Genomic DNA, 26,610 nt, shown 5'->3' with positions numbered 1-26,610 from the left:
CGTGCCACCCAACGTGCTCTAGAAGGTGTAAGTCAACTACCCTGGCCAGCAAGATCTCCGGATCTGTCCCCCATTGAGCATGTTTGGGACTGGATGAAGCGTCGTCTCACGTGGTCTGCACGTCCAGCACGAACGCTGGTCCAACTGAGGCGCCAGATGGAAATGGCATGGCAAGCCGTTCCACAGGACTACATCCAGCATCTCTACGATCGTCTCCATGGGAGAATAGCAGCCTGCATTTCTGCGAAAGGTGGATATACACTGTACTAGTGCCGACATTGTGCATGCTCTGTTGCCTGTGTCTATGTGCCTGTGGTTCTGTCAGTGTGATCATGTGATGTATCTGACCCCAGGAATGTGTCAATAAAGTTTCCCCTTCCTGGGACAATGAATTCACGGTGTTCTTATTTCAATTTCCAGGAGTGTAATAGGCAAATATAAAAAGGCAAATGAAAATTCAAAAAGTAGTCAGCAAACAACATAATAATCTTGAGAGCTCCCATAATGAACATAAGATATGAAATTTTCAAAGAATGGTCTTCAGAATGTGAATAATATAAAACAGTTCATAAGATGAGATGTATCGTCGTCTACTATTGAACAGGTGTCACTATGGTACAGATTAATTTTAATACCCTCCCCTCACCCCCAGTTATTTTCTTTACTGTATAAGTAATTACTAAATGGGAACACACAAAAGACATAACGAATGTCAACAATACACACAGGGTGTTCGTAAACAGTCTGAAAAGTTTCGAAGGGCGTTAGGGCGTTTCAGGGGAGATTGTGATGAGAAATGATAGCTACCAAAAATATTCGATACAGTGAGCCAACCCGAGCTGCTCAGTATTGAAATTAGCCTATCAGGTTGCTGCACACGCAATTTCAAGTAGCCTGCCAGATACAATTAGTGTCAGATGTTCTCATAGCACAGAGAATAGCCCACAGAACTGGTGAGCCTTTGGCTTGGGTTCAATCCTTACTGGCTTCCCAATTTTTGTTTTACTCTCTTGTTTGTTTTTAGGAAACCTAATCAGGAACATGTTTGGCAATATCGCCTCTGGTGGTAAATTTGAAATTGGATGCCCAATGACCTGATTGGATACCTACAATGTTAAATAACTCAAAAATGGTGCAACATATTGAATCCTTTTTAACAGTTATTTCTCAGCACAACCTACCCTGCAGCACACTACAAGCTTTTCAGACAGTTTCTGAGCACCCAGTATAATATCTCTTGTTTTTCATTTCATTGACGTGTAGTACACAATCGCCTTAATAAAACGTTGCCTTTATGACTACTGATCAATGAGTCAGTAAGTTCTTTCAAAAATAAACAGCAAAAATATGATTTGAATTTAATCCTCTTTCTTCTCCTTTCAGCTAGCATTAGGTTACTTGTTTCACATTTCTTTCCCAAGAATAATGTTAAATGAGACTTTTGGTTTTTATAAGACAGTAAGAAAATTCTTTATGATCTACAGAAACAGAAAGAACTTTAATGAAAAGTCATAGCTCCATCACAGAAATGAAGCTTTATTCAATTGCAACCTTTTCAATACCACAACTCAGTATAAATGAATGTTTTCCAGCCAAACCAAAGGGTACACAATGCTGTAGGTACACAGCTCTGTACGAGGGGTAGTTGTCAGATGTCGTTCAATTTAATTACAGACAGCTTAATTTTCACATGTGCTGAAAAGTTCCTTGTTTTCTGAAAAGTTATATTTCTGAAAAATCCAAAATTTCATTTGATACCAAATTTTGCTTCAAGGGTCATGCATATATATTTAATTCAGTGACATTACAAAGTTCAAATAGTTTATTCGATTTTCGGTATATAATTCTAAGTGATGTCATCTCAATCGATATTTTAAAGCTGTTAGATAAAGTATTCAGAGATTGGAATAAATCCCTAGTAAACGTAATACATAAGAAAGGTAGTACTATAGATATAAAGAACTCTCGTTCTATCAGCCCCCTACCCATACTATGCAAATTTTCTACTAGAATTTCGACTACCAGATTGAGCACTACACCTGGTCTGGCCCAATCCACTGAGCAAGCTGTGTTCCATTGTATAACTGATCATATCCTCAGTCTATGTCAAACAATTAGCGGAATGAATGAGTACCATCTACCTCTTTGCCTTGCCTTTATAGATTTTGAAACAGCATTTGATTTGATCAGTCACCTAGCTATGTTTGAGGTTCTAACACAACAAGGAAATCAACATGCCTATACTTAAGTCTTACACAACATATACAGGGTTATTACAAATGATTGAAGCGATTTCACAGCTCTACAATAACTTTATTATTTGAGATATTTTCACAATGCTTTGCACACACATACAAAAACTCAAAAAGTTTTTTTAGGCATTCACAAATGTTTGATATGTGCCTCTTTAGTGATTCAGCAGACATCAAGCCGATAATCAAGTTCCTCCCACACTCGGCGCAGCATGTCCCCATCAATGAGTTCGAAAGCATCGTTGATGCAAGCTCGCAGTTCTGGCACGTTTCTTGGTAGAGGAGGTTTAAACACTGAATCTTTCACATAACCCCACAGAAAGAAATCGCATGGGGTTAAGTCGGGAGAGCATGGAGGCCATGACATGAATTGCTGATCATGATCTCCACCACGACTGATCCATCGGTTTTCCAATCTCCTGTTTAAGAAATGCTGAACATCATGATGGAAGTGCGGTGGAGCACCATCCTGTTGAAAGATGAAGTCAGCACTGTCGGTCTCCAGTTGTGGCATGAGCCAATTTTCCGCGGGCTACGCATGAAACTTGCCCGCACGCGTTCAACCGTTTCTTCGCTCACTGCAGGCCGACCCGTTGATTTCCCTTACAGAGGCATCCAGAAGCTTTAAACTGTGCATACCATCGCCTAATGGAGTTAGCAGTTGGTGGATCTTTGTTGAACTTCGTCCTGAAGTGTCGTTGCACTGTTATGACTGACTGATGTGAGTGCATTTCAAGCACGACATACGCATTCTCCGCTCCTGTCGCCATTTTGTCTCACTGCGCTCTCGAGCGCTCTGACGGCAGAAACCTGAAGTGCGGCTTCAGCCGAACAAAACTTTATGAGTTTTTCTACGTATCTGTAGTGTGTCGTGACCATATGTCAATGAATGGAGCTACAGTGAATTTATGAAATCGCTTCAATCATTTGTAATAGCCCTGTACACAACGACTAAGAGCATTTGTGAGTATAGTGGAAGAAACCAATGAATTTCCCATTGGAAAGAGTGTAAAACGAAGTGACTGCATATCTCCACAATTGTTCTCAACAGTCTGTGAAGTAGCATTGTGTAAATTGGACTTGAAAACAAAGGAAATCAGAATTCTGGAAAAGAATTAAATAACCGAAGGTTCATTTATAATATTTGCATATAGTGTAGAAGAACTTCAAATATTGGTTAGTGAACTTGCTGTAGCTGCTCAGAAGTTTGCCTAAAAATAACTATGGTAAAACCATGATCATGATCAATGAAGGGACACTGGAGAGAAATACAAGTATATATTTTGGAATCATGCAATGCAAAGGGTGACAGAATATGTTTATCAGGGATAATTGCTATATATGAAAGGGGACATAAAACCAGAAATATGTTGACGTTTTAACGTGGGCTGGCAAACGTCTGGAAGACACTTTTCAGTTCTGAAGCCTAAGATGTCGGCCAAGCTGAAGAAACAGTTTTTGACCAATGTATACCGCCAGCAATAACTTATGGCTGTGACAATTAGTTGTTAGAAAACTATTTTTGGCCCAAATAGAGATGGAAAGATCAATGTTAGACTGCAGAAAGAAAGACAGGAAGAAGGCAGACGATATCAGACAGACAATAAAGGTCAGTGACATAGTGAAAAGTGTGAATACCTGGAAATGACAGTGGGCTGGTCTTATCGCTTGACAGATGGCTAGTGCAGTCGGCGGAGCTATTTACAAAACAATACATTACTTCACTTAATATATTTTATTTTTAGCTCATGTCAAAATTCTGTACGACTGATGGGCAACTTTCAGTCATGTTCGCTTCGAGATTGTTTTTCCCGCCACGTATTATTTACTCTTTGGGTGTTTTCCCGCGACGAATAATTGCTCACTGAATGGCGTATGTATACGAGCAGCTGTCCGTTTGCGACACTTGTCTTGTTGCGCTAGCCTCCGAGAGTCACATACGACGCGAATTCGATGCTTCCAGAATTCTATAAAAGAATTCTATAACAGAAGCTTTTATTTTCGGTTTCCAACACCCAGCAGAATATTCTCTCGGCGAAAAGGTAAGAGATACTCAACTGTTGTAGCGCAAGATAAGACTGACGCGTAATCAGTAGCAATTGCGCTCGTAGGTAGTTGCGAAAATGTGTGACGTTTGTGTTCTTCTATTATGTTAAGGTTTTCGTGTCTTTATTAGACATTCCAACATATATGAAAAACATACGTGGTCTAACTGCACGCAGTTCCTAGTGTTCTGCAGCTTCTGCGACAGTCATTTCGTTCGTGATCACCCGTAAGCAAAATCGCTACAATAACTGAAATGGTGTTTCTTTTGGTTGTCAGTGACTTGGAATAATAAAAAAAAACTAGCTGCGTGTGTCGCTAGTGTCGCTGCTCAGTAGTAAGTTCCTGGTCAGTTTTATGTTCATGATCTACTGCCTATCGAGTTAATGTTCGAAACTTGCAAACATCCTGTTGATGGCAATGACTGCCTTGTACGTTTAGTACCACTCAACTGGTGCTATAGTTCCGTGAGGCGTTTTCTCTAGAGTGGGCTAAACCATAATCAAAATCGCCAACGCGATCCAATAACAGCAGAGTAAATACAAACACGTGAAAGTGTGCCTGCTAAATAACATTAAAATAATACTAGACGGTCACAAAACTGCCGTAGCATGATAAGATACTCCCAAACTGCTTCATAAGCCCAAGCAAACAATAATGGTTCATTTCCTCATTTTTAATTTATTGTAGCTTATTTTTTACGTGTAAGATGTTACATATTTCTGAAAATACACGCTAGAAGATGTTTAATATTTATTGTTTGGTTTCTACGTTCTACGGCATAGCCGATGACAACACAGCATTGTTATCTGAGAAATTAAATGTCGAAGAGTCAACCAGTGTTCCGGTTTTCCTATGTCTATGGAGTGAGCATTCAGATTCAGAGAAACAAATTTTGTGGTCGACATGTTTACATGCGACACGACTTCTGGAAAATAAAAATGGAATTTCGCGACACGGTTTACCTTGCGGTGTTACAGTATGATTTAAATTTCGTTGCCCAGTCAGTATCGGATTTCCGATCGTCTTTTATTTTACAATGATGGGCTCTGGAAATCAGCCATTTCGGTTCACACTTCACACACCGTTCAGTCGCTTACACTGTCTGTAAATGATTGACTCGGTTCTTTTGTGGTGTTTTTCATAAAGAAAGTGTAAGAATACCTAACAGATGAGTGAACTCATGTAACATCTTCGAAACATGTTCATTCCATCATATTGTTTGCAAGAAATAATAATGCGTTAGGATGAGTCCGCCGTTTTGCAGATACACAAATCATCGTATTGTTTTAACACCCAGACATGTTTCATCACAGTTGTGGCATTTCAATGAGGTTTTTTTCTTTTATTTGTATGATACACACATTGTGTTTAGGATAGGAAATATGTTACATCAGGTATTGTTGGTAATAAGTTATATGTGCATTTTACCTTTCATTTTACATGGCGTGCCCCCCTGTGGCTGCCACCCGAACTCACTCAGAGGTCTAAATTAGTACAGCATGTCCTCTGCAAACATGATGGATGTTGGGTTATCGTCTTTAAAATATATGTTCAGGTAAAAATCGTGGCATATGCCCGTTTTTGGTCTTACCATTGTTGTATGTGGCTAATCCTGAGTTGTGACAGGTTTGTTTTTGTGTATGGACTGGCCTGGGGACATTGGCAAAAATTTAGTGAAGCGTAGCCATGGAGAACTACTTGTAGTTTTTGTTGTTCATGGATTATGTTCCGTATTTTGACAGTGTTTACTCGTGTTTTCTAGTGATCATTTGTGAATACTCTCACTTTCTATGTTGCTGTGGATTGGATACCCGTTTCACCGCACAAATTTACATTTCTAATGCGCTTCCGACTGTTGTTTGTTTACTGTTTTGTTTTGGTATGACGTCCACGAACTTCGAATCTGTTCCATTTGTTTTCAGTCTGCGCATGTTCCGCAAATGTGGAATGTGTGCTGTTACTTTTCAATGCTCTTAAATGTCCTGAGTATCGTACTCTGAAATTCCTACGTGTCTGTCTAATGTATACTGAATCACAGTCTTTGCAGACTAACTGGTTTATACCCGCTGTGTTGAATCAGTGTATGGTGGTGTTGCTTATTTTTAGTCTTTTTTGCAGAGATTTGCTTGTTTTGCATGCTACATGTATACCTTGTTTTCGCGTGTTGTTTCGCATTGTGTGTGTTGTTATGTTGTCAAATTCCTGTTTTATTATTGTTTGTAGTTTCTTCATTTTGTTTGCCTTGTGTTTGAGCTACTTGTTGATGCGTTACGTTGTGATATTGTTGTGGGTGTCAGTGTCAACTGTGCTATTGTTTTATGCTTTAGTTTGTCAACAATGTTTTTTTGTAACCTTTTCTGTGGCAATCTGTCTGATTATACTTGATTCTGTAGCTATCTTTGTCCATTAAAACTCTGTTCAGTTGGTGTAGAAGGTATCTGAGGCCGACCTGCTTGTGCACTGTCACGTGGTTTGCCCTGTTGTGAGTAACTGTACTGATTGATGTAGATTTTCTATGTATTGAGATCCACTGTTCATAGTTTTTGTCTTCTATTGTGATGGCTAGGATTTTTTTTCTCAGTTTCAATGATGTCTCTGTGTAACTGTAGTATCTGCCTGTGTGTTTCATCACTCAAGCAAATTATGTCATCATCATAGGAGTACCAATATATTACTTTGTACTATTTTCATGTTATTATTTCTTCGAAGATTTTGTTTTCAAGGTGATTAAAAAATATGTTGGCCACTAAGCCACTTAATGGCGACCCCATGGGGAGTGCTTCCTGTTGGGCATAGAATTAATCTTTAAATCTGAAATAATTGTGTCCTGTTATTACTTTCAAAATAGTTGAGACTTCATGTGGTGTCTATGTTGTCTTCCAATTATTTTGATTATTTCTTCAATTGGTATGTGGCTGTACGTTGATGTGATATCAAATGAGAGTAGTACTGCTGTGTTGAATGTATTCATATCTTTGATTGTGTTGACTAACAGCATTCTCTGCTAGACGTTTTCGTATATTCGTGTCTTGTAGAGGCTGTTCCTGTCATGGTGCGGTCCTAATCAGTGCACCATTGGCCAACATTGTCTCACCGCCTACTCTTCTCTTGCATTCGTCATCTTTGTTCCAGCGCTCATGGTTGTGCCATAACATTCTTACATTGTTATATTTATTTCACATTGTGAGTGTGTAGAACTGTAGTTTTTGTATATGTCTTTGAATCTTTGGTTAGGGTCACATTTTAGTTTTGTTATTTGGTTTTCTTTTCTCAGTATAATCATATTCATACCTGAAGACCAATGTTCTTCCCTTGCCTGCTCTTGTGACCACTACATTGTGTGTCTTATTTTGTGTATGTCGTTAACTCTTCCCTCCTCCATGGTTGTCTTATCACTGATGGTATTTTTGTTCTTTTCGATAAACTGTATGATTTTTTCTGCTATTAGTTATCTGATTAGCCTGGAATTGATATTTCCCGCATATTTCCTTTCTTCCTGTTTTATTATATATTCACTTTCTGTGATGATGTTTTCTGTTATTCATTGTGTGAGATGTACGTAGATTGTATCCCTTTTGGAATAATTCCTTCTGTGTTGAAAACTTCATTTTAGTTAAATTAGCTACACTTTCATAGACTGTGTTTTGTTTGCCTGTGTCTGTTGTTCATGTTGTGTGGGTTTACATTCAACAGTTTCCTTAGTTTCTGGCCTTGTTTCTTGAGCTTCTTTTCTATTCCTGTTTCTATGTGAAATTTTACCTGCTCAGTGATGCCATAAACTACTGTGGATTGTTTAATGTGTTTGACTAGTTGTGGATGTGTTTTGTGTAGTGTGATGTTGAGCAGTCGTCTCTTTAGAGTAAATTTCTTGGATTTGTCTTTGAAGCCATGCAAATCCTACTTTTATTTCTGCATCCTGTCAGCAAATGATATGTCTTTTTTTTTACATTAACTTTGGCATAGTTAGGAGTAACATTTGTTAGATAAACAAATTTTTTAAGCCTTATATTTAGCATGTTTTGCTGGAGTTGAATTAGTGTATTTCTGTATGTGTCATAGAGCTTCAAGGGAAATGCGTAGCATGGTTTCGAAATTGTCATATTGGAGTTTTCAGCTCAGTTCCTGTGCTTGCAGAAAATAATTATGAATTTTTGCACTGGCCAAAATCTTCCTTAATTACCTTGAGAACATAATCGTGGAAGAAATAATAAAACCAAAACAGTACAAAGTAATATACTGGTACTGTATGTTGATGAAATGATTTGTTTGACAGATGAAACACATGGCCAGATACAATTGCAGAGACATCAGAACTGCTCATCCAAAAATACACTTCACATGTGAAACTGAAACAAGCAAAAAAAAAGAATAATAATAATAAATTTCCTACACATCACAATAGAAGAAAAAAAATGTGAACATTGGATCTCAATACATAGAAAATCAACATCAGTCAGTACAGTTATTCACAACAGGGCAAAGCACCTGACAGCTCACAAGCAAACCAACTCTCAGATAGCTCCTACACAGACTGAACAGAATGGACAAAGGTAGCCACAGGCAAGAACCAAACATAATTAGAGAGACTGCAACAGAAAATGGTTACAAAATAAACACTGCTGACACTGAACACACACAACACTGTCACATACAACACACCACCCACAACCACATAACACAAGCCACACAAGATGAAGAACCCACAAACAAGCTCGAAACTCAAGGTATGGTGTTGAATGAATTGATTCAGTTAATGAGTAAACTTATTCTAGTGAACTCATTGCTGGAGGTATTCGCAAGAAAACTTAAAGAGAAGTTTGAAAACATTTTAAACAATAACCCAGGCTTTGAACCCTTGAGCCAAATTGATAGTTTTATTAATTGGATAGGTAAACTTTTACCAGAAACAATAAGTGCTTGCATAACACCCAAATTCAAATACTGCCCAGTTACCTCAGTTGATGCAGAACAGTCCTTTTCTGCTTATAAAAATGTTTTAAGTGATCGAAGACATAATCTTACTACCGAACATTTGGAACAGTACTTGGCCATTTATGTTTGTAATAGTAGAAAAATGTAAAATAAATTGTAAATGGTGCTTTGGTCCAATAGTATTAATTAAAAGTTAAGACTGTTCAAAAAAATTCATGGTTGTATGTTTCTTTTTTAAATAAAATATTAATGGAGTTTTCGAGCATGCCCCTCAGTGTGCGATATCCCAGATCGTGGAAACGACCTCACTGGTCAACTTGAAGATACAGTTCCCCACAAAAACGTCTGTTATACAGGTCACTCGCATAAAACTGTTTAAAGGAATGATAGAGTGGGATATGTCAGTTATCCACAACCAACCAGGAAGTGAAAGTTATGAAGGGTAAAAAGAACGAACCTGGAATTGGCAAGCAATATAAGGTGCATGTGTGCTGTATAGGTTAACCTCATATAAGTAAGTTATATAATTGTAATTTGTTTTGCTTTTTTGGTTTGGTACATCAGGGAGTATCTAGAGGGATATTTGTTGTTTTTTATTGCAGAGATTACTAATACCATTACTAATATCATTTTTTTGTGGATTGTGCATTCTCAGAAGGAGGGAGGGAGTGATAGAGTAATGTTTAACTACAAGTGGTGAATACTTAAGGACATCCTAGGAAACGAGGATGGTCTTGCTGTTACTGTACGTCTGCAAAGGCGAGGCAGGACAGTTAATACTTCTACAGCCTCTAGAATCAGGTGTGATGTTCTCAAGTTAGCTGGATGTGTGGCTTGCTAGTCATAAATGGACGCTAAAAACAACAGTGGGGGTCTGGGATTCAGGAATGAGATGAATAGGTTGGAGTATGCCTTTCCAGAATTATGTAAGAAGCACTGGGGAATAATTTATTTATGGAGTAAAGAGAGGGTACCAGGAGTTGCAGTTCAGCTACAGTAAATTATGGGTACAGTTGTACAGGTGATGGATGTGGTTCCTCATGCTAGTAGTTGGCAGAAGAGGGGCTGAATAAATCATCAGTGATTCATATTTAAATTTAACTACAAAAATAAATGACTTTATCTTCTCCTGCAGCAGTTGCCAGTTTTTAAACAAATACTCATCTGAGAATAGAAGATGTCCAGAAGAAACAGTTTCAAGCTAGATATAAACTTTCTTTGACACATATCAGATGTTATTGGACATATGAAAAGATTTTTGTGGTAACATGTTGAATACCTATCTCAGCCTTTGACTGCTACAGGAACGAATGAACAACATTTTGTCTTCTTGTGCAACTCCCATGGACTTTACTATCATTTCTTACACTGTGACTGTTTAATTTCATTTTGCTTTTGATGACTAAACAACTAACAGTTGTTTAGTGCTTGTATTTTTAAGATATGGCATCTGGCATGTATTGCAGGCAACTGAAAACTGTTTATGAGTGAAAAAGACATAATTAACGCTGTCCTAATCAGAGTGACAACAGCCAGTGCAGCTAGTTAAGCCAGTTAGCGAAATGTTACTTAGAAATTTTAGGACTGGAGCACTAAGGGTTAGAAATTGTAGTAGATGGTTGTGTGAGTGGAGATGTAAGCAATTGTAGTCCATTACAATTATGTGACATAACATTCGATTAAATCAGCTGCTGCAACAATGTTCTTGTCTTAAAGACAGCACTATGCAATATAACTCAAGTAGACATAGAAGAAAAGGTATTGTCATGGGTACCATGACTGAGAAATTAAGAAATATACAACTGCAGACTTCCGTTCTGTAGAGATACTTTATGGACATGAGATCATTGAATAGTTTATTGCTTGCATAACAAAACATCATGTATCTCATTACATGATATGTATAATAAATAGTGTATTAACTATACTATATACGATGACATACTTTTACTGCATTAAATATCTTTTGAAGGCGTTTGCGTTTGTTGATACATTATTCGCAGTCAGTAATGCCGTATACTGTTTCCAGAGCATTATTCCAACATGAGAATATTACAGATATTTATTTGTGGTGACATATATGTCGAGTTCATGAATCTATTTTACAGACATACTAACACTAAAATGAGATCATTTAAATGTACCAAAGTTTTCATTATTTTTCTAATATCCCTCGCGTTATGTGAATATCACAGGCCGAGCAGGCTGATGAGCAGTGCCGCCAAGCAGCTGCGTCAGGAGCTGTGTTGCAGATGGCGATCGTCATAGCCCTGCAAAGAAAGTGGACGCAATTAACTTGCATACAGACAACTGTGCAGCAGTACCAAATATAGTGAGCCTGGAAACAGTTTCATCAATTTCAGAGCTTCGTAAGGGAACAACTTAAAATGTTGTACATAATCTGTATGTAAGTGGTCCACAATACGGAGCTGTAAATGAAGTGTGTTAACACACCAAATAATATTGTCAGCCAGTATATAGAGGCACATCCTTATACAGAATGTTAAAGAGCATCAAAATTAAAGTTATTATTGTAAATGAAAAATTGTGAGAAATTAAAGGAAATCCTCATTTCACTATCGTTAAAATTACGTATCACAGTTCACTTCTTCAAACCCAAAAGTAATTACGATGATTACACAATCGAACGTTAAAGGCATTGGAGTTGTATTTCAGTGAAATGCTGTTCAAACCTCCGTCTGGGCATTCGATTTGCGGTCGTGCTTCTACATAATTTCAGCTTTCACCAGTCAGGGTGAAGCTCAAGTTCGAGTGGTGTTCTTAGGCACAGGGTGAGTTTGCTAGTTTGCTTAATATCATATAATGGAAGCTGCAGTGAAAGGGTTTGTTGGTGGAGCTACCGAGAGACATGTACTAGAGATACCAACGGTATCCTCTCCTGTGGAGACTGGTACAAAATATTCTTTTACAGCTTGTAGGCCTCCAGGATTTATAACCGCTCATCCAGTTCACTGTGACTGATGGGTTAGTGATAGGGTTTGGGATGTGTATGGGTGAGGCAGCCACCAGAGAGAACTCAGTGTATTACACACATCCCTTCTAACCAACGAGTTTGCAGTACTGGCTGAAACTGAGACAGTACACATACTTCACACTTTAGAAAGCCTGCTGCGCTCTGTACCAGAGAAAGGCAAACAAAAGGTTAGGGCTCTACCAGTCATAGGCAGTTGAAACGTACCACTTAGGAAAATGGCAACAGGGAGTGGGAAGGAACACCAGGTTCACTCTGGGAGTATGCCTTGGGAACTCATTCAACATGCTGAAGAAACTGTCCTGGCAACCATTAAGGGAACAAGGTGCGACCTACTGGGATTGTGGTAGATACTGGAACAAGCAATTCCTGGTGTCTGGTCTCTAAGGTCATACTTGAATCATTCCAGTGACTGTCAGAGAAGGCTGAGAATGCCCAGTCTTGCTCACAGAATTCCAGCAAATTTCACACTCTGCATCATTGTTCCCACAACTAATGTGACACTCAGGTTCTGAGTCGAGTGGAAGGATTGAAGCAGGGACTTGAAATATTCTGAGACAATCTAGTCTATGAGTTCCCTGACGCGTGTGATAAGACTGTGAACTGTAGGGTCCCCCCTTAGAGTGTCAGGTGTGCACTGCACATCAGAGACTGGTACAAAGGTGGCTGATTGTGTGCAAGGTGCACACTGCTTTTCTAAGCTTAGGTGACTCTCCACGCAGTGCGGGTAATTATAGCTATACGAGACCCCACAGTATTAGTGTAAGATCTAAATAAATGACCCTCACGGATGAAATGATTAAAATCATTGTGATCAGTTGCTGAAGCATGCACAGCCAAGTGTCAGGATATCAGGTACTCCTAAAAATCAGTGGAGTTCTCATCACATTAGCTACAGACTAAAGTCCAAAACTGACAGCAGTGATATTTTTTGAGTGTATCTGAGTGTATACCGAAAGGATTGACTAATGTGAAATGGAAACTGTGTGGAGACACTCAAACCTACTGAGTCAGAAACTGAAGTTGTGTACAAGATTGTTAGGGTAGGATTCATTATTACAACAACCGAATATGTTAATTAGAGTATAGTAAATTGTGGATATGACAAAACATCATACTCTACAATACCAAATGCCATCTCTGAAACTTATGATAAATGCTCTGAAACCTCGACAGAAATGTATTAGATATGATGACAACACTTAGGTCTGACGTCTTTTAGAGTGTCTACGTTGAAAGTAGTATCAGTGAACATGAGGCAGCTGTAGCAAAAACGACAACTAAAGTACAAAGGGCAACTGAAACATGTAGATAGATTTTATATTCAGTAATATAAATAATATAAATATAATCCACTAATTAAGAGCTGTAGTGTTATGTCGAAGGTTTAACACAGTAAGCCAAGTATTGCAGTCAGAAACTGTACAACCATCTTGAAGCACTGTAGCTCACTGCCCACACATTACCCAGACTATATTCGTCCAATATCAGAGAGTGAGAGCACTTAGCCACTTCCAATAAACTTTATACAAAATGTCACGCCTTTTCTAGACTTTTTCTCGTTCACATGCTTAACGACAAATATTTACAGCAGTGACTCATTTGAAGCTGTTTTATACACAGTTCAGTTCTTTAAAAAACTGGGAATTCGCTGCTAGACGGAGAAAACCTAAATGAAATGTATTTGGGATAATGCGTTTAGCTTCGAACGAATACCACAGCGCAATGTTATCGAAAGACCTCTCAGACACACCAAAGCAAATGTAAACATGTAAACATGTAAAGGCTTTCGATGGCACCAAAGATGGTGGTTCGACATTCATGGATGACACAGGAACTGAAACTGAAAGGCCCCAGGGTCTGACAGGGTCAGCAGCTAAATTTTCAACTCAATTAACTCCATTTTTAATCATACTATAACGTAGCCCATGTCACTTCAGAAACGTCATCGGTGACACTCGTAAGAGAAAACTGTCAAGTGGTTGTAATGAAGCATGGGTCACACCTGTCTACGTGAACGATAACAGAAGTGATCCAACTACTAGCCAGTATAATTGAAACCAACTTTTGTAAAACCATAGAACATATTCTGAGCTCAAACGTAATGTGGAATCTGGCACCAAATCCCAGTCCGCATGGATACCGAAAACAATGGTCATTCAAAACCGAGCTTGCACTCTTCCCACCTGACATCCTGAAAGCCATGCATCAAGACTGTCAGGGAGGTGCAGCCTTTGTTGACTTCTTAAAAGCATTTCACTCTGTACCACGTTGATGTTCAATAATGGATGTATCAAGATATGGGTTACTAAACGGAATTTGTCACTAGATTGACATTTTCTTGGTACTGTGATATGATGGATGTAGAGTCATTGATGAACAATATTAACTTTCGACTTCTGGTAAATTATCAACTATTGATAAGGAATTACTTTCCTTAGAAAAGTTACATGACCATTCAAGAAGATCTTGATAACTTTTTAGTGTGGTTCAAAGATCAGCAACTTTATTTAAATGTTTAAAAATGTAAAATTGTACACTTCATGAAATACAAGTGAAGTATCCTGTGGCCACAACTCAGTGTGCCACAACTGGAGCTACTCAACTCAGCAAATGGGAGTATTGTACTATTGGCTAGGCTCTGTTGTAGTTCAGCCACCATGTGTAAGTCTTTCTGTTTAATGCCACTTCAGTGCACATGAACATTATTTGGCGTACGTTTGAGAGCTATAGACGTAAAGGGTGGAGACTGTCGTTATGTTAAGTGATCTAAACTCACTTCTGCAAGTCTCTCTGGGAGACAAACCTAAATAATATCTAATGGCTTCTTTCTAACATTGGAAAATGTAAGTTGAGTCACATGAATTTCCGCACAACAGTATTTCATGTTGGAGGTATAAGTGGAAGAATGCCTAACAAGATTATAGTAGCAGATTATTACTGTAATTTTGTCTTAGTTTATATATACTAGCGGGTGTCCTACAGCTGCAGCTGCTTGCACACCTCAGCTTCCACAAACACCACCTGGTAATTTGCACATAAAAGTGTGTACACACTGTGTGATCTTCTAACTGAATTCCCACTGTGCTGCATTTATTTTTCCTGTTCTGGAAGGCGATCTATAGATATATTCTGAATAATGTTGGAGATAAACAACAACATTGTTTCAATCCTTTATTAATTTTAAACGATTTAGAGGAAACAGACTCTACTCTTATTCTTCTGTGTACATCTATATATATATGTGCTACATTTACTTTTTACAAGGACAGGTTGTATAAGTTGATGTCACAGTACATTGTAAGATTTTATAAAAGGTGATTTCAGCGATACTGGATGATAGTTTTGTGGATCACTGTTTTTGTTATGTAAATTAAGAACTCTATATGTAAGAGCTGCAAAAATAATACCATAGCCAGTTGCTGATTAAGTAATTTATTTCTCTGTCCATTAAAATAATATGGGCGAGAAGCAAGGTTAGATAAGACGTTTGATGAATCTACATCGTCTGTATGGAATGTTTGTAACTATGTGGAAGTAATAGATTATTCTAGGCAGTGCACTAGGTTAGACTGCCAAGAAAACACTGAGGAGTCTGGTAATGCTGTAAGATCTACCCTGGGTTTCTCATCTACACCTAAAACTTCAGGCATACCCGGCAGACCACTGTGAAGTGGGTGGCAGAGGGTACTTCTCAGTATAGGAGTCATTAGGGCAGCTTTCACATGTGGACCATGATGATGATGATGAAACGAGAAGGACAACACAAACACCCAGTTCCCAAGTGGTGAAAGTCTCCAATCAAGCCAGGAATCAAACCCAATACCCCAGGATCTAGCAGAAGCAACACTAACCAATATAACATGAACTATGAACACTCCACTCATACAGGTAGATGAGCATAACAATTTATAGCGATGTAAAGTGTAAAGATCCCATAGACCTAGTCCTGTGTTTAGGTGGCATCAGACTTTGCTTCATTACTGAGAAAATGCAGTCAGTCTGCAAAAGAGATGCTTCAAAAACACTTACGCAAAGTATCCCAGAATACTATGGCACTGAAACACAAGATTGTTGCAAAATCAGAATTGACAGATACTTGAGACGCCATCTGTTCTCGATACACAGTGTCAAGAACTAATATTAATCGAGGAATCTAAATATTGCTCCCAGAGAAATACGAGGACAAGATTAGACTAACTGCAGCATGCACAAATATATTTAAGCATCCATTCATCCTATGGTCCACATGTGAAAGCAGCCCTAATGACTCCCATACTGAGAAGTACCCTCTGCCACCCACTTCACAGTGGTCTGTCGGGTATGCCTGAAGTTTTAGATGTAGATGAGAAACCCAGGGTAGATCTTACAGCATTACCAGACTCCTCAGTGTTTTCTTGGCAGTCTAACCTAGTGCACTGCCTAGAATAATCTATTACTTCCACATAGTTACAAACATTCCATTCAGACGACGTAGATTCATCAAACGTCTTATCTAACCTTGCTTCTCGCCCATATTATTTTAATGGACAGACAAATAAATTACTTAATCAGCAACTGGCTATAGTATTATTTTTGCAGCTCTTACATACAGAGTTCTTAATTTACATAACAAAAACAGTGATCCACAAAACTATCATCCAGTATCGCTGAAATCACCTTTTATAAAATCTTACAATGTACTGTGACATCAACTTAAACAACCTGTCTTTGTAAAAAGTTATATATATACGCTACATTAACTTTTTACAAAGACAGGTTGTATATATATATATATATATATATATATATATATATATATATATACACACACACATAGAAGAATAAGAGTAGAGTCTGTTTCCTCTAAATCGTTTAAAATTAATAAAGGATTGAAACAATGTTGTTGTTTATCTCCAACGTTATTCAGAATCTATATATAGATCGCCTTCCAGAACAGAATAAAATCTTACAATGTACTGTGACATCAACTTAAACAACCTGTCTTTGTAAAAAGTTATATATATACGCTACATTAACTTTTTACAAAGACAGGTTGTATATATATATATATATATATATATATATATATATATATATATATATATATATATATATATACACACACACATAGAAGAATAAGAGTAGAGTCTGTTTCCTCTAAATCGTTTAAAATTAATAAAGGATTGAAACAATGTTGTTGTTTATCTCCAACGTTATTCAGAATCTATATATAGATCGCCTTCCAGAACAGGAAAAATAAATACAGTGCAGTGGAAATTCAGTTAGAAGACCACACAGTATGTACACATTTTTATGTGCAAATTACCAGGTGGTGTTTGTGAAGGATGAAAAAGTTATCTGTTACATGATGAGAAAATAAATAGAGTAATATAACAAATGGAGAATACTTAACCATACAACGTTACAGATAATTCAACCATGGATAATATAGTGCAAATTATAAATACCCATACAGCTTAATTAATAAAGATGGACTATGTTGAGATGACTTGAGGAAAAGACTGAGTTCAGGAAGGACAGCAATATCAAAATTGAACTCCTTTTTGTAGTTCACAAAAAATGGATTAAAAACAACAGCAAGAAGATCGAAGGTGTAGAAATGGCCTTTCTGATGTGAACATGAAATATGGAACATAGAACAAATGAGGATTTACAGGAAATAACACACAATAAAGATAGCATAATGAATTAAATATCACAGACAACGTTTTTGGTTTGGGCACTTAATGCGAAATGGATAGAGGAAGAGTGCAACAAAGTAGGTAGTTGTGGAAGCTGAGATGTGCAAGCAGCAGCAGCTGTAGGACACCCGCTAGTATATATAAACTGAGACAAAATTACAGTAATAATCTGCTACTATACTCTTGTTAGGCATTCTTCCACTCATACCTCCAACATGAAATACTGTTGTGCGGAAATTCATGTGACTCAACTTACATTTTCCAATGTTAGAAAGAAGCCATTAGATATTATTTAGGTTTGTCTCCCAGAGAGACTTGCAGAAGTGAGTTTAGATCACTTAACGTAACGACAGTCTCCACCCTTTACGTCTATAGCTCTCAAACGTACGCCAAATAATGTTCATGTGCACGATTTAAGAAACAGACACGTGACAGATATGTTATACTCAAGACTTTCTCACACACACACACACAGTAGCCATAAACTCATGAGCCTCAAATTCTTCAACGACTTCCCGAAAACAGCCCACTTGAGTAGTTTATAGAAGTGTAAAAACTATATATATACTTTGCTTAAATCTGCATGTGTTTCGAAACTTGGAAAGTAATGGTAAAGTCTTATGGGACCAAACTGCTGAGGTCATTGGTACCTAAGCTTACGCACTACTTAATCTAACTTAAACTAACTTACGCTAAGAACAACACACACACACCACAACAAGACACCTCAGACTTTGTGGCTCCGCATGTGTTCCCTTCAGTCCAGAGTGAGTGATTTTATGGAGAATAATTTCAAGATTTGTGCTTTGTACAGCTGCATTTATCAATAAAAGTGTATCTAATAGTCTTTGACTTAGAATTATGCACTTACATGCCATAAGTAAAAGGAAACATTAAATTATTTGATTAATATGTAAATGTATGTAATTAATATGCCATTGTAATTAAGCATTTATATACATGTAAATAAGTGTTCCACTAACGTATACATAGATATTAGTAAGTGTATTAGTAACCTGCATCGTTCTCTACTTAGACTAACTTTTATTTACACATAAAACTGTACTATCAACTATATAACTGTATCTTCCATGTTGACAAGGCTAAGAATGTACCTAACACCTAACAATAAATATTCTAACATTGTAGTCACATGCAGTATATTGTTCTGTCCATAAATTTCTTGTAATTTAGTAACACTGTTACTAAATACATTACTGTCTTCTTCCTCCTCAACCCTCACTCATATCAAATATCCTACACTGCATAGTAGTAAGTTTGTCACGCTGGTATTCACATTGGCCTGTATGTTTGTATGGACTAAAGTATGGAAGTAAGGAAGTAACAAAGCCTCTATTCCTGACAAACTACAAGAGCCATGCAGAAAGTTTTGAGGGATCTCTCATTACAACTGCAACTCTAGATTTGAAACAAAACGACTTTACTATTGTAATCTACAGATTTCACACTATTATATGACACACTAGCTGTACCCAGTGACGTTTTCCTATGGCTCAGTCTGCTTAAATGGAACAGAATGAAAAGAGAAATCTCACGTTTCTAATATGTATGGGAACTGAATGTACGTCCTAATCTCTTTCTCCCTTGTCTCTGTCCACCTCCTCTCCCCCTTTCTTTGTCCATCTCCTCCTCCTCCCTCCACTCTCTCTGCCCATCATCTCCCCCCTCTCTTTGTCCATCACCTCCTCCCCTTTTTCTGTACATCTTCCCCCCTCTCTGTCTCCTGCTGCCTCCCTCTCTGCCCATCTCCACTTTCCCATTTTCTACATCCACTTCCTTCCATCCCTCTGTCCATCTTCTCTTCCCCTCCCCCCGTCTCTCTGACCTTTAGCCTTTTTCATTGTTATTGAAAATTCAGATTCTGTAGAAGCATTCTGATCATAAACCTATAAGATGTAAATACAACTTTCCTTTTTGCTTACAACATTTCACTAGGTACTGTACATTTTATATACATACTTATATATTAAAAAGTGTATAGTTTGTTATGTGTCAAAACTCTTGTTATAGTAATGTATAAAAATTTGAAGTAAATTGGAAAGGTACATTCTGAGGTTTTTGGGAATAATGTTTTCCCTATATACAGTATATTACATGTATATATTTATATAGTATATTTATTATAAGTATACATATATTAAAAAAGAAGTACTATTATACATGCCCATACTAGACTTCAATGTTGTGTCAAAATTTCAAAGCAATTGGTAAAGAACTTTCGGAGACTGATGATTTTGAACAAACCTACATTTACGTTTTTATAAGGTTTCTCCTTTTACTGTATATATAACAGATGGCATTCCTGTAGATGTATAATACACTTGAGTATTCGAATGCAACGCTGTGTCAAAACGTTTAAGCGATCCATGAAGAAGTTTCAGAGATTTTGAAGAAAAGAAGATTTACATTTGTACCTGTATAAAAAATGTATATGTTCCTAATCGCAAATCTCTGAATATTTTTGACCGATTGCTTTGAAACTTTGGCGCAACGTTGCACTGTAATATTCACGTGTTTTATAAAACTATTTTAAATATATGTAATATATAATTTTTGTTAACTTAATAATGAGAAAATATTGTTAAAAAAACTCACAAAGTTACTGCATTTGCTGCTTGTTGGATGTCGACAGGGCTAGTGTGTGTGTATGTGTGTGTGTGTGTGTGTGTGTGTGTGTGTGTGTGTGTGTGCATACAGCAGAAACCCCATCTCTTATATATGTAATTTTGATAAAATTAGCTTTGTCAACATGCAGCAAATGCAGTAACTTTTTCAGATTTTTTGTAAAAACATTTCTCTGTTATTAAATTTAGCAAGTATTATATATTACATACATTAAAAATAAATAAAATAGGTAAAACATAGGTACGTATACACATATAAATTTGTGTTTAGGTTCCCATTTCTTATATATAGATATTAAAGAAGCATGTTATACACAAAGTGCCACCTTGGTTATCAATTGTGGAAGAGTCGACGAGTTCGGCTGGAGAAAGACATTTCACAGTGAGTGAATAGTCAATAAAACTTGCCACAGGACGTGGTACAGTGCAGGAACTCGTTCAAAGTTAATATTCTCAAAACGTCTGTGAGGAGAGGGTCCCATGTTTACTAACTTAATATCAAGAATTAAGAAGAGGAACCACCATCCGCAAACTACTTCAGAGATAGCGAAATGGGGGAGATGACTTTTAACGATCAATAATTGCAGCTTTGTGGGCATTTGGCTTTGGCCCAAGGCACATTCCTGTCTCCTAGAGCTCTAAAGACTCATTAGTATTATCAGACTCAAACACACTCAGCAAACCCAACAGTTTATATGTAATGGCTAAAGCTGTCACTATACACGGCGTGTTTCTCATCATGTATCACGCAAGATACAGTAACCATCGTGGCTTCCTCACTCTCTGAACAGGGATTGCTACACCTTAGAGGACTTGACTTGCTGTTCATTATGATTAGCGACCGCATCACTCACCAGCAGCAGTTGTCAGATGTATCTAGCGTTCAATTCACACAGCCTGTTTACGACAATGGGCGCATATAACAGAGTTGTGCTAACTCTGTTAGTGATCGTCGAAGAAGAAGAAAGGGACCAGTTACCGCAGTGACGTAGACTGCAGTCTCGTATGCAATTAGTCTGTTTCCCTGGCACATTGACAAAATCTAACTCCGCCTTCTGGACGAAGAGTTTTCTTATCTGTAATAAATAACTTGGAGTATTGCAGATCAAACTCCTATTAAATTTGTATGAAAGCCCAACAAGTTAAAAAAGAAGTACACGGAAGAACCGAGACGCCAACCTTCAACATCTCTCATCATAGTCCACTATTCTATCAATTACGCTACAGCGTTGATACAATAGCAACGATTAAGTTATCCATCACGCAAACATCTAAAGGCTCTAACCATAGATGTCAATATTTCTTATTTAACTGTACCAAAAACGTTGCGCTTCTGATAAATCGTTAGTGGGCCGTAGCACTGAAACTGCATACTTTTATAGGATGCATGCTATAATATACAAGACACGACATAATACGAGCAGCCTTTAAGTACTGATATGTAATTACCCGTCATTTTTTTACAACAAATCGTACCACGCGACGCATTTTCGAGGGATTTCTCATTTGGCGGTACTCTGAAACAGCTTAAATTCATAGCGTGCAGTTATACACTGTCCAGTGACATTAGTGCGACTAGAGGTGCAATTGTTTAGCAACTGATCATCCAGATGAACTAATGGTCCACCAGCAGAGTCTCTTCAGCGACTATTCAGCAAAGTTGGTGTCTGTGGGATCTGCAGGAGGCGCCTGGTTCATTCACCCACGCTGACTGCTGCTCGCCGGCGACGCAGGCTGGAATTTCTACGCCACTGCCGCAGCTGGAAGTCGACGGAGTCACAGCAGTTGGCCCATCCCACGTGGATAACGTTTTGCGTTCCGTCGGACAGATGGCCTTCGGCATGCGTGGCGTCAAACGTCCGAAAGCAAAACACCCTGCAACAATTGTCAGAAGGTTCGAAGCCACACGGCAATCCCTGGGTGCTCTCGTGATCCTGTAAGCTACAACCGGATCAACACATGTGTGCATCAATTCTCCGGGACCTTGTCCACCCCTACATGCAGTTTCTTCTTCCTCAGATCGACGGCATCTACTAGCAGGAAAATGTAATGTGTCACACGGCTCACACAGTACATGCGTGTTCAAAGGGAAGCAGCGTGAGTTTACCATACTCTTCTGGCCACCAAATTCCCCAAATTAAAGACCAGTCGACAGTCTGGGGGATCACCTCAATTGGGCTGTTCCTCAGCTGAGAAACCTACCGCAGCCACGCATGGTAGTTGGGTCAGCATGGCTCCACAGCCCTGTCAGTACCTTCCAGAACATCACTGACTGTCTTCCAGCACGTCTCGAAATTGTCTTCATTGCAAAATGTGATTATTCAGGCCTTTAACAGGTGCCCATATTAATGTGGCTCGCCAGTGTAATACACTCCTGGAATTGGAAAAAAGAACACATTGACACCGGTGTGTCAGACACACCATACTTGCTCCGGACACTGCGAGAGGGCTGTACAAGCAATGATCACACGCACGGCACAGCGGACACACCAGGAACCGCGGTGTTGGCCGTCGAATGGCGCTAGCTGCGCAGCATTTGTGCACCGCCGCCGTCAGTGTCAGCCAGTTTGCCGTGGCATACGGAGCTCCATCGCAGTCTTTAACACTGGTAGCATGCCGCGACAGCGTGGACGTGAACCGTATGTGCAGTTGACGGACTTTGAGCGAGGGCGTATAGTGGGCATGCGGGAGGCCGGGTGGACGTACCGCCGAATTGCTCAACACGTGGGGCGTGAGGTCTCCACAGTACATCGATGTTGTCGCCAGTGGTCGGCGGAAGGTGCACGTGCCCGTCGACCTGGGACCGGACCGCAGCGACGCACGGATGCACGCCAAGACCGTAGGATCCTACGCAGTGCCCTAGGGGACCGCACCACCACTTCCCAGCAAATTAGGGACACTGTTGCTCCTGGGGTATCGGCGAGGACCATTCGCAACCGTCTCCATGAAGCTGGGCTACGGTCCCGCACACCGTTAGGCCGTCTTCCGCTCACGCCCCAACATCGTGCAGCCCGCCTCCAGTGGTGTCGCGACAGGCGTGAATGGAGGGACGAATGGAGCCGTGTCGTCTTCATCAATGAGAGTCGCTTCTGCCTTGGTGCCAATGATGGTCGTATGCGTGTTTGGCGCCGTACAGGTGAGCGCCACAATCATGACTGCATACGACCGAGGCACACAGGGCCAACACCCGGCATCACGGTGTGGGGAGCGATCTCCTACACTGGCCGTACACCACTGGTGATCGTCGAGGGGACACTGAATAGTGCACGGTACATCCAAACCGTCATCGAACCCATCGTTCTACCATTCCTAGACCGGCAAGGGAACTTGCTGTTCCAACAGGACAATGCACGTCCGCATGTATCCCGTGCCACCCAACGTGCTCTAGAAGGTGTAAGTCAACTACCCTGGCCAGCAAGATCTCCGGATCTGTCCCCCATTGAGCATGTCTGGGAGTGGATGAAGCGTCGTCTCACGCGGTCTGTATGTCCAGCACGAACGCTGGTCCAACTGAGGCGCCAGGTGGAAATGGCATGGCAAGCCGTTCCACAGGACTACATCCAGCATCTCTACGATCGTCTCCATGGGAGAATAGCAGCTTGCATTGCTGTGAAAGGTGGATATACACTGTACTAGTGCCGACATTGTGCATGCTCTGTTGCCTGTGTCTATGTGCCTGTGGTTCTGTCAGTGTGATCATGTGATGTATCTGACCCCAGGAATGTGTCAATAAAGTTTCCCCTTCCTGGGACAATGAATTCACGGTGTTCCTATTTCAATTTCCAGGAGTGTAGAAAATCACCAAGTACAGACTTGAACTCCATATGACCTAATCCAGTATGGGGTCTCCTACACGTTAGCCATGGATGTTACTGTAATGGCTTCCAGGACGGATGTTATGCTGACCCTAGTTCGAAACAGCCTGGTGGCTTATGGTCGAGAGTTGGTGTGCGCACCAGGCAAATTGTGGTTTTTAGGCGTTTTTTCATATCCCACTAGGTGAATACTGTGCTGGTTCCCATGTTCTGCCTCAGATACACAATATGTAAACGTTTACAGCACTTTCTCACACTTGCACACAGAAATCGTTCTCTATACAGACAGATCGGGTACACTGCTTCGGTCTTCAGGGGCAAATACGAGACTGATGATGTTGGCATCCTTAAACACTCAACCAACCACACAAGTGTCTCCTAAGTTCCACTTATGATGTAAAACTGATGTTGCATCTCATTCGCTATGTTCCTCATCATGAGTCAAAATCCGATTTGGCAGATTCTTTCCTTCACATCTCGCTGTGTACTGTAATGTGGAAAACCCCACTGTGATGTCACTAAGCTCGATCAGCTTCTCATACACAAATGCCTTCACGTATTGTGAAAGGACACCTTAACCATCGGGACACGACATCACCAGGAAACTTCCAATGGCCGACTAAACATATTGGCCTGGATACTGGAAGACGTCTTATTTGTGATGTAGACAAAGTACAATCGCCGCAAATCAGTCGAGCAGTTCATTTGTCAACATCTTCCAGAACTTTAAACTGCTCAGTTCATTATTTGTTATTGTTATCTTCAGCTATTAAAATGATCGTCATAAGGTTGCAGTTCTGTTAATGATAAGTATTTCTTCATTGCTAACACAAGTAGTTATTATAATTTCTTAATGACCAATGGGTGTTTTCAAGGATCTTGCTTCAAAGCTATATCGTAATTTATTGTATAAATTAACCAAACATATACAAATACTTTTCGAAATTGTGTGTATTTATGTTGTATTTTTCAGACAATGAAAATGTTGAGGTGCTGTACAGTGGCTGGCTGTAAAAGCAATCATAGACCACAAAATGAGACAGTCGGCATATTTTCTTTGCTCAGTGATGAAGAACTAAAGAAAAAGTTGCTGGGAAAAATTCACACTGACTTCTCAAAGCTGAAGAAGCCTTTAATACGCATCAAGCATTTTAGTGTGAGAGCAAAGTAAAAAGAGAAAAATTTACAGTTGATGGAGTATTAAAGAGTTTCATAAGGATTTATCCAGAGCTGAAACTAAATGCAGTGCCATCAGTTTTTCCCAAACTGCCATGATATATGACAACAGCTGCACCATCACACAGAAAATTATGTAACGTTATATATGGTAATTTTAAAAACAGCAGTGATGCGAATTCGGGAAAATTATAGGTGGTATGAATATCAGGATGCTAGTAACAATTTGGGAGATTTGTACAAATATTTTTTCAAGTGCTACCCATATACACAACAAATATTACCGCTGTATTTAGAGTAAACGAAAGATAGTGCTGTTTTTATTGCCACTAGTGATGAAATACCCAAAATTATTACATCAGTGACTGTTCAGAAAAATTGAGTGTCCTACATTCCTTGACAAAGTAAGTGGTGGGCATAATTTCCAGTATTTAAATATTTAAATGCCACATTTCCATTTCAAATTTTGTCACATAAAGTACAATATCTTTGTGTTTGTAGGAGAAGGGATCTGTGCGTGAGTCTTTTACAGAGAGAGAGAAACAAATGTGAAATTCAGTGGCACTGAATCTGGAGAGTGTAGTAACTGACATAAGACTTTTGTCTTCAATGAAAATGTGTGTGTGTGTGTGTGTGTGTGTGTGTGTGTGTGTGTGTGTGTGTGTGTGTGTGTGTGTGTGTGTGTGTGTGACCGTGCTTATGTGTGCGCACATGTGTACAGTGTGTGCTTCTTTGATATTTTCAAAACAGTTGGAGCAGAAGTAGCATGTTGACAATAGCCATACACAGCTTTATGGTGTAAGTATTCTTTATACTACATCTGAAACATTAAGATGTTTTGAGTCATTGTCTATGCAGATTTAAAATAATTAACAACTGAAGGAGTTAATTAAACAAGTGTACCTATTGCATCAAGGAATAAATAATAGTCCACTAATAGTTACTTCATTTGTACTTAATTTAGTGCAGCAGGAATGGGAAGTAGGTGAGAATGTGTATATCTCAGGCCACAGACCACCTGGCGCTATCATTCAGCCATAGCACCACTCTTCTGATGTCATCAAAGTG

General features: G+C 39.1%; 1 protein-coding gene across 1 annotated transcript in view; it reads right to left on the bottom strand.

The window, feature by feature from the left end:
* Positions 1-11,078: 11,078 nt before the first annotated feature.
* The window catches only part of LOC126108143 (uncharacterized), a 241,463-nt gene continuing 225,931 nt past the window's right edge, over positions 11,079-26,610 (bottom strand). The window contains exon 5 of the mRNA XM_049913389.1: positions 11,079-11,500. Within this exon, the coding sequence (XP_049769346.1) occupies positions 11,493-11,500 (8 nt within the window). The 3' untranslated portion in view covers positions 11,079-11,492. The remainder of the gene's footprint in view (positions 11,501-26,610) is intronic.

The sequence above is a fragment of the Schistocerca cancellata genome, chromosome 11 (assembly GCF_023864275.1).
Source record: "Schistocerca cancellata isolate TAMUIC-IGC-003103 chromosome 11, iqSchCanc2.1, whole genome shotgun sequence".
Lineage (NCBI taxonomy): Eukaryota > Metazoa > Arthropoda > Insecta > Orthoptera > Acrididae > Schistocerca > Schistocerca cancellata.
The sequence above is the reverse complement of the archived record's forward strand: the minus strand, read 5'-3'. Positions and strand labels throughout refer to the sequence as shown.